Source organism: Battus philenor, unplaced genomic scaffold, assembly GCF_028537555.1.
Source record: "Battus philenor isolate CCGP_79_NKW_IND1 unplaced genomic scaffold, ilBatPhil1.0.hap1 SCAF_20, whole genome shotgun sequence".
NCBI lineage: Eukaryota > Metazoa > Arthropoda > Insecta > Lepidoptera > Papilionidae > Battus > Battus philenor.
The window spans coordinates 7,358,367-7,368,721 of record NW_027181683.1 but is presented as its reverse complement, the minus strand read 5'-3'; the positions used below and the strand labels follow the sequence as shown (position 1 = coordinate 7,368,721).

Below are 10,355 nucleotides of genomic sequence, written 5' to 3'. Positions count from 1 at the left end.
TTCGTTTTAAGCCGAGAGTTTTTTTGAAAGAGGTTTCAAGCTGAGTGCCCTCTATACCCTGTCGTAAAAAAACATATTTGGGGGGAGTAAATGTTGTCGTTTTTTCTTCGCGACTAAATGGGCTACTTCGTAGATGAGGCGGTTGTTGATATGTAAGGATTTGATAGTACACAGCAATACACAGTCGAATTATGGTAGGTGGCAAACCAAAGACCGGAATTGGGCAAAGAAAGGTTTGTTAAGAATATATTTATTAACCGAAAGATCTTGTTCTATTCCAATAGACGTCTTTTGATTCAATTGCCTGTACTTATTTTACTTTGGTTATTATTAGCGTAACAAGTGCATTAATAACATAGGAAACCGTTATTAAACCGTTTACTATGTCGTATTTGACTGGCTATTAGTTTCTGTTAGCAAATATTTTTTGTATAAGTCCATGACCTAAAGGTCGTACTTGATATGTGTTCTGGTTTCATCACACTTGGAATGTAATTTTTTGTGCACCTACGCGGGTCACTGGCAACTAAATAAACTGGTTTCATGCTATAGATTTATCTGGTTAGTCATTTTATTACTCATTGCTTGTAATATTTTACTAACTGTTCTGGATTTATTGTTTTAATCATTATTACAAAGTAATAAACTGGAATTTATTTAATACTTAATTTTATAATAAGTGAGTAATGTTACAATTTTAAATATTTAGTTCATTTTAATTAAATAGAAGATATTTTTGTTTTATAACTACATTTTATATTCAATTTATTAACCTTCGACTATTTGCAATGGTCTAGTAAGTCTGTAATTTGATTATCGATTTACCACGATTCTATTATTTCTTAGATCACAAGCGCAGGCGGCACGGGTTGATAGTGACATTTGATACCGCATAGCTACGACATTGACTTGTCCAGTGGAGGTTGCATTGCCTTTTGATCGATCACTTGCTCTCGATTTCGTTTTTATTTCTTACGATATAACGTGACAAAAAATTGCACATCGTCTTTATTTTGAGCTAAAGCCTATGTTGTTAATTGATTAAAATTAATTACATTTTAAATACATTAATTATACATTTGTATACATTTCGCTTATTATGGCGATTTCTAAATTTTTATTAACTATAGTTTATATTACAATTAACATAATTTTGAATAAAGTAAACATTATTTTGCTGTTTGTTTAGATTTTAATTTCATCATCCAATATATTGTAAACTTAAAAGTTTGGCTTACGGTTCTTAATAATTAACAGTAATTTAAAAGAACATATGTCCACTTCGTTAAAGGTTATGTTGTTTTTTTCTATACAATACATGTTATTTGAACACAATGACATATCTGGATGTAGTTGCCATAGAACATTAAGAGGAAGTAGTAAATATTCTTAACCTATGTTCAGAAGGTAGTATCTTTTGTATTCTCCTTTTTTTGAAGTATACGTGTTTTATTCATTTGTTATTAATTCAGCCCTATTTGACCCTATAATGACTCTAAATAATTTATTTGATTATGGTTATGAAAAAATAAGTTTTGATAGCACAAATAAGTGTCTTTATTATACTTTATATTATATTTATAGTAATACTTTTTGTATTACTATAAATATACATCAATACACACTCGTAAGTTAAACGGGAAATTTATACTAAAATTAACGAAAGTACCAGTCCAAGTGCTGTAGCCAGTGTTTCTTATTTAAATGATGGGGTAATAGCTGTATCTTTGAAAAAAATAAAAAATACAAATTAAAAAGAAAATAAAATATTTCTTTTAAATATATAATTTTATACAGAGGTTGAAAATCGATGGCATTTCTTTTTTCAGTATTTAGGTTATGTATTTATTTTAAATAACAATTTTTTTCTCAGTTTAGACGTAATTCATGCTAACTTTTATAAATTTTCTTTTTGACAAGCTATGTATATTGATATTTAATATATAAATATCAATATACATAGCTATATAAAAACGTCGAAAACTTGACGTGTATTAATTAGCGTTACTTGATATAGATCTTTTAAACAACTAACACATGTATCATTAAATATTAAAGGAGAGTATAATCAATCATTATTGTATACATAACAATAGTAAGTTGACATTGAAGCAAGTCACACAGCTTTTGTGTTTTAGGCTTGCATGTTGTTTAGTTGCCATGTTCATTACTTTTTTTTAATAAAAGTTTAATTTTTAATATTCATAGTTACTAATATTTTAATTGAATTACATCAAGCAAGCCGAAATAGGTCATTTAGGAGAGGGTAAAATTGATGATCTAAAGTTGTCTGGTTCAATCCCGAGTTTCAGTAAATTACATTTTTTATCTAGATAAAGGAATATACTGTATATATATATATAGAAGAGTACATAAGGTTGTAGTTATCAAAGTCAAACTAGTATATATGAGTTATGATTACAAATATTAAAGTAGAATATTCAAGAACTGTATTTTGTTTACCTTCGAACCCATTTTTTGTGTCCGAAACGAATAATGTAATACTTTGTTACAGTACGACTTTTGTTTTCGTAATTTGCATTCATGCAATGTAAATCAAATATCATTGTTTTGCTAGTCGAAGGAAAACTGTCAACCTCTTTATGGAAATTAATATCTTGAAAGGTGTGTGGGTACTTATCGATTACGCTTGTTTTGTACCACAAAGCTGTGAAGCGTAAATGATACTGTTCCTTGGGGTCATTGAGCAAGAGACCTATTATCACAGGTCTTAAGGGACGAGCTTAATATGATATCCGAACTCAGTTAATCAAATTTTTAATATATAAGTAGGTTAATTATAGCCAAGGGTTATATTTAAAAAAACGCATCATTTATGTAGCCAAACAGTATTGTATTACTATTTCAGTTCGAGAGCATTATAGTGTATTTTGTTTATTTATCGACAATTTATCTTGATAGTCCATTGGAAACTACGGTTTAGTCGAGTCTGTGCCTAAATGTGTAACTAAATTAAATAGTGTCATTTCTGAACATAGCCCGTCTAAAATAGTAGGTAATAATAAGTCACCTGCCTGGTACGCGTACAATATGAAATAAATAGTAAAGGAAACAGCTAAACTTGCTTAAAAGCAAAAACAGAATATATGGTAATTTATCGGATTGGGAAACTTTTAAATTCTTATCAAAAAGAATAAAAAAAACTCTAGGTTCTTTCCTATTATGATTACTTAAATAAAATTGAAAATGCTATCATCTGATTCAAAATCTCTCAATCAATCTTATTTATAAACCAAAAATAATGCTTCCATCTACAATGAGATACGGCGGTGTAACTGCTAATTCTGGTTAAGATAATGCAACTGCTTCTCCGACTACTTCTATTCTCAGTTCCTGACCGCTATCGATGCGAATAGTAGTACTGATGTATATCCTATTGTAGCGTAAACGTAGTTGAAGAATATCGGCTAATATCAAAGTTGAGCATATATGCGAAGTTTTTCGAACGAATTAGCTACAATCATATGCTCTCTGCCTTATCGCCATATTTCTCTGAGGAATAGCATGGATTCCTAAAAGTTAGGTTAACAATATTAAATCTTGGTATTTTTAATTAATTCGTTTTTAAGTGTATGCATAGACGAGGATAAGGCCGACTGTGTCTATATTGATAAAAGCAAACCTTTGATCGAATTGACTATGTTGTTCTTCTGAGGAAACCGTATTAAGGTGGTACCCACGGTGACTTGTATAGATAGTTCTCTTCGTATATCAGTATAAAGTAACAAGCGTTTTTCGTCAAAGTTTATTACATCCAGATGTCAACTAATTTCGTCAAGAGTACCTCAAGAATCTTTGTTAGGGCTTTTATTAATACTTGCTCTTTATTATATTTATAATTGATATTCAGACACATTGTAAGCGCATTGAAACTCTAAAATATTTCTTTTTGCAGATAACGTGAAAATTGCCAAGGAAATAGTAACCAATGCAGATGTTGTCGTCTGATATTAACCGTTCAGTTGACTATTTTGAAGTCAATAAACTTGATTTAAACATTGCAAACTGTTGTGTTATGTCATTACCACTAAAAGGTAACTATTTAATTAATGACCAAGTAATTAGTAATTTAATAAAGGTAATTAATGTCACTGGAGATTTGGCGTAAGCTACGATGATAAATTTGTATTTGAAAAATACATAGATTTTATAGTATCTAAAGGAAAAATCTATCATTTGAATTTAAGTAGGTAAAACAATTAAAGCTTTATATTGTTCTTCTGAAATCGTTAGCACGGAGAGAAGTAACGAAAGAGACTCTGGCTACGCCTCTTTGTTATCTAGAATAATCGAGAATTGACAGTTTAGGTGCACTTTACATGGAATGTACTTATTATGCACTTAATACGTCTTTAATGTTTCGATACGAAAAATCCTGAAAAGGTGATTCGATCACGACGGCACAGTCGGTTGCTTTTTCTTTTTGCTCTCACATATAGATTATTCAGTTTTAAATTGTATTGTGTATGGTAACCAGATTTTGTAAAACAAAATTTTGGATAACGCTGCATTGTTATAACTAAACTCTTACAATAAGGTCGTAACTTGATACGTTTTGTTACCGTAAAGGATTTTAAATAAAGTAGCTATGATTCATTTACTTTTTGTTTAAGAAGGCGTAAAATTTAAACAAAAATGGGGTCTGCTGTTAATTATGTTTATAAATGTACTAGATGCTTGTTTCAAATAAAAAAAAAACACGTATTTGTCTAGGTAAAAGTAATAGAGAATTAAACCAAGAAAACATGTACCATGCTACCCGTGATTGATCGAGGTCAAATTCCAATGTTCTAAATCTAAGTTTTTTAATTTTACACTTCAGCTGTCAAGTTTTGTAACGAAAGAGATTTTTGAGGTCATTTGACGACGTATTTATTTTATTTATGTAGACAAATTTCTTGCACTGACTTTTAATAAACACTTATTTTGTAAAACATATAATGTCCATTATCTCAACGATTCTATTATTATTGTAGCGTGTATAAGAGCTTAGAATTTTATTCACCTTCATGTCACTTAATTTAAAATTGTCGTATTTTATTGGAAGAATTGTTTAATATCAGTATTACTTCACAAAATTTTATCGGCAAATATTTATTGAAAAGATAACCTTAATATTAACGCATAATGATTTTTTGTAACATATTTTTACACGATTCGTGATATAGTTTTGTAGCATCGTGACAAATAATCCTTCACCTTTTAGTTAGTTCCCGAAACCTTCAAGATTTCACTTTATCCTGACATTAGAATTATAAATAAATTAAGACTCATTGAATTTTCAAAAAGTAGAATAAAGATGTTTTCTGTTGTAGACTTTTCTGAATAATATAAGCCGCAGTTTATCACGAGAATTATGAGCAACTTCGATAGTTGAAATTTGAATACTTGCATTTATTCAAATTTAAAATTTTTTAAAAAACTTAATTCCTGTATTAATCATTTAATAATTACAATTAAATACTTTGCTATAAGAAAAATTGATTTGTCTAATTGATTGTGTCTAACAAATTTAAAATGAAACTGTTATAAATACAAATCATGTTGTTATTTCATTTTTATAGACTTTAAATAAACATTGATTTATTTTGATGGACAGTAATAAAATTCTTATTAAATATTCGTCAGTCTTCAGACGAACTCATGAATTTCTTTTTCGAAAGAGTAAAATAAAAAAGTTTTAAAAAAAGTTTTATAACAATTATAATGTAATTAGTATACGTTATTGTTCAAATAATTTTAGAGGCGATTCTTTACAATACGAAATATAAAAAATGTCCCAAAATTTTGAAAACGTCTCGAATTGTTTCACTTGGTGTTTATATATTCGAAGTTTTATTGAAAAAACTACCTAGAAAAAAAATATTTTTCTCTTATATTTTTAACCATTTTTGATATTTTTATGGTATTAACATAGATAACTATTGAGTTTAAAAACAGTGGGCAACTAGAAGCCCCTGATGTCGACCTTATCTCCAGGTAATATTCGCACGCTCTTGTACTCTGTACTTATTACGTGGCGATGCAGCCGAAGAAAAACTCTGTATTCTTTTAATACTGATTTTGACAGAAATAAGGGTAATGATAATCTATTTCACTTCTTTGTCGTATGCTTTGAGAACAGTAGAACACGATGAATGTGCATAAAAGCTTGCCTTGCGCATCTTACGCTTGGTGACAAAGAGAGAAATTTGAAAACCAATTTCAGATTCCTGATCACAACATTCATTAAAATGTAACGATCATCGGAAGACTGGCCACTAGTAACAGTATTTGCGGGTACAGTAAGGAGACCATATTATTTTTTTTATAATCCCAATTAATATCACATTTCAGTTTACAAAGAAAAGGTTTACTACTCACAGAGAATAAATATAGAATGTAAATAAAAATATAATGTAGAATAAAAAAAGATCATCGGCAAAATGCGATTAACTAGTGTCATTAATTTGTAAAGTTCTGAGGTTAGTGTTTCTATTAAATCTCAAGATTTATTGGAATTAATTAAGTTCATAGCAACATCAGCGTACCTTTTTCTTTACCTGTTCACTATTCGAGGACTCCAAACTGTAATGGTAATAACTAGTTACTAAAGTTAACTTGCGCCTGTGTCGATTGCGCTGCCTGACGGGTAGCGCGTGAGCATTTTTTTAAAATTTAATATATAATACTAATAATAAATAGAATCAAAATGTTTAAGTGTTTTGTAATAATCTTTTTAGGTAAGTGTTGAAATTATAATAAAGTTACTAAATACAAATCATTATTAATTTTTATAGTTTTAAACATTTTAATAGCAACAAATTTCAAAATTTATGGTCGTTTATAAGTCCGATAATCAATAGTAAATAATTATTAGTTTATTACAATTTTTTAAGTATTATTAGTATATTTACGCATTCATTAAAAATTATTCCTCAAGAAAACCGTTAATGTATTTATTATTCAATTGAATTAAATGTTAGTGGTCTTATTAAAATTAAAATCTACAAAAATCGTCTTACCAGTAAACTTAAAATTATAAGCATTTGATATTAAAATTTAAAAGACTTAAATTAGTATCGATAAAGAAGTAGGAATAATTAAACCTTGCACTATTAAAGGTAGATAAAAATATATTTAGATCATAGGATATAATACAATCTCATAACATGTACTAATTTTAATTAAAATGCGTGGTTGAAATTCTGAGATTCAAGTATTTTATGATTAACGTGAAACTTTTTAATATGCAAAGTTTTATTGTTATTTTATATAGGGAATCGTTACTAAAGACAAAAGTCTTCAAATTATTTGATTAACTCCTTTACGTACGCTCTAAATACTTATTTTTTTTTAAATAGCGTTGCTTGCTCACATCGGAGCTCATTGGCAAGGCCACAGTCGCTTAACAAGCTTTGGCTTTGCTCAGGATCTCTATGAGATTGAATCAGGATTGGGCAGATCCGTAAACGAACTGACAAATCTTAGCAGATTGTCAAGTTGAAGTAGAAGAGGGCAGGTCATATAGTGTGCAAAAAATATAGCTGCTGCGGCCTTAAGGTTCTAACGTGAAACCATGGATAACCCACAATATGAACCAACGACCTTGTTGAGGTCGTTGGTTCACATTGTAGTCGGTTCTATTGTGGAGATAAGGGGCTTTTCATTAGCAGTGGATTTCCTACGATTGAATTGATTTTGACGTATTTAAATTTTCAGCATTACTTGCGACATCTCATAGTCAACAACCGGATTATTACCATGATCTGCACTTGCCTCACGATCCCCCATTGTATCCCGTCTTTCATCGAGCTCCATCGACTCAGTTTAGTTGCTCTGGCAGGAAAATTGGTTATTATGCAGATATCCAGTCCGGGTGTCAGGTAATTATTAAAAGCTTCATATTATTTTTCATCCTTTTTTAATAATAATTTGTTTGCGTGTCTCAGATTAACATAATGTATCGTTTATATCAGTACGTGCTATGTATTTAAAAAAGTGCTAAATGATATACTTACAACATATAACGTTGTATAATAATTTGATTAATGTGTTGCATGTTCGTATATCGTTTTGAATTCTTCGGTGTGCATTCTAATCAACTTTCTTTTCTACTTCAACCACTATATCGAGTTGAAGAAAAAAATACTGAATTTTATTAAATTCAGTATTTTTTTCTTTATAAAGTTTGTTAAAAAATCTGAACTATATTTAGTTACTTCCAATCTTTTAACATTAAAATAGTGTTTATTAGAAAATCAGTCATCGACTTGATTTTTTAAAGAAGAGTTAAAATAATTGAATAGAATATTGTAACTAAAAATAATTTCAGATTTTTTAACAAACTTTATTATTCGTTTTAATCAGTGGCGTACCTAGGGGGGGGCGGTGGGTGCGGTCCGCACCGGGCGGCACTTACCTTGGGGCGGCAATTTTATAGTTGTAAAAAACAAAATTTTCATTTCAAATTTATTTTCTTTCTTGAATAATAAATGATTATTATAAGTTTAATATTTGATTTATATAAATTATTATTAACTTTATGATTTCGAATATTATTCCTCGGTGTATATAAATGCATTTTAGTGTAAATTTTGGATTCTAATTCAAGAACAAGATAATAATTTTATTTTATTGTATTCATTAAAATTCGTTGAATTCGTAAAAGGATCTTTACGACTTTGTTCGGCAATTTTTCCTAACCAAAATTTTTGGATGTCAGTTTATAAATGTCATTTCTTTTGAGAAGTTTATATGATTACTTTGAAGTGATACATCAATATTTTTTAAATCAAAAACCACTATTTGATTGACATATAATAGAAAGGGCGGCAAACTGGAGATCGCCCCGGGCGGCAAAAGTTCTAGGTACGCCACTGGTTTTAATTACTAATATATTTAGTCTCTTCTTATTTTTTAGGCTTTTCACTTCTGCTGGCACCAGCGCATAATTAGCACGGAGCTTTGTACGAATGGTACTCTTTTTAATGAACAGTTTCAGGTAAGTTGCAGGGTTGTTATGAAAAGTGGTATAATTACTTTTCGCTTAGTTATTGGGAAGAAGGAAAGGTGTAATACGTAGTTATGTTTGAAGGTCACCTTGTATGCATTGTAAATTATCTTTTTTAAAAGATTTGTTAATTTAATTTTTGGTTACATAGTGTTGATATCAAATTTGATATGAAAAGTCGAGATCACTTTTTGCTATTCAATTATTTTGATATTGATATCAAAAAACTACTGTCAATTGTTATAGTTCATAGCTAGTTGACTTTTATACTTTATCGTTCAAATTATAACAAAATGTTGTAGTGGAAGAAGAGGCTAAAATGTGGACTCGAAAATTTCTCTGCTAGCTTGATGTTAATTTTGATCAGAGGACGCATCATACACTGACTGTTGCTGTTAACCTTACTTCTTGACGATCTTTGGGCTGATTTCTATTTAATTTGATAATATTGTAGAGGCAGTAGATCTACAATAAATGCCACAGACTACAACATGCATACGACATGTGTAAATTTTATTATTATGTAAGGGACTTAGGTTAGGTATGTAAGAAAGTTAAAGCGCCACAGATAATGAGAAATTTTGAATTATATTAAATAAAATAAATTGTGACTAAACTAATAAGCCTTTAAAAATAGTCGCCGTTTGGAAACGAATCATAAAAATTCTATTAAATGGTTGGCCTTCGGTGTTAAAGTTTTTATAGTAAATTTATGTTCAATTGTTTTAGGTGTGTGATCACTTCTACAATGTACGCTGCGGCTCTCCATATGAGGACTTGTAGAATGTATAATTTGAAAGAAAAAAACGCGAACGAGACTGGAGAAAAGCATTCTAGTTTTTTAAATTATAAAATGTTTATTTGTAATATTTAATTTTAAATTAAAGAAAAAGGTTTTGTCCAGTAATTTATTAAAAAAATATCACAATATCGAGTATTTAATTCGTGCCTGTTATTTTTGTATTTTTTCTTATTTCAGCTGTCAGTTTTATGTCATGTTAATACAAGAATTTGTGTAATAAGAATAAATAATGCTGAATTCTTAAGTACTTGCATGAATTCTGTGATAATTATTGATAATTATCAAAACCAAATATCGTGATTTTTCTAATTCTTAAAAAATCACGGTTTTTTTTTAAGAAATAGAATTAGAGTCGGTTTATGTATAAAATAAAATAAAATGTTTCAAATTCCAATGTCAAAAACACGTATTAAACTTGAGTTTTTAGTTACAAATTATGTAATAAATCATGTGATCGAGTAAAAAATTATATAATTAATATTAACTTAAAAATCTAATTTGAACTGAAATTTTTAAATTCCTTCATCTTGGAATTACAAC

At 29.0% G+C, this 10,355-nt stretch overlaps 1 protein-coding gene across 1 annotated transcript; it reads left to right on the top strand.

Moving 5' to 3' along the window:
• Nucleotides 1-7,715: 7,715 nt before the first annotated feature.
• LOC137922969 (U-scoloptoxin(01)-Cw1a-like) lies at nucleotides 7,716-9,899 on the top strand (the record flags this gene model as incomplete). Its single annotated transcript, XM_068766084.1, has 3 exons — nucleotides 7,716-7,886; nucleotides 8,924-9,004; nucleotides 9,743-9,899. Coding segments are annotated over 3 exons (306 nt in total), but the record flags the coding sequence as incomplete, so codon positions are not given.
• Between the last annotated feature and the right edge of the window lie 456 nt (nucleotides 9,900-10,355).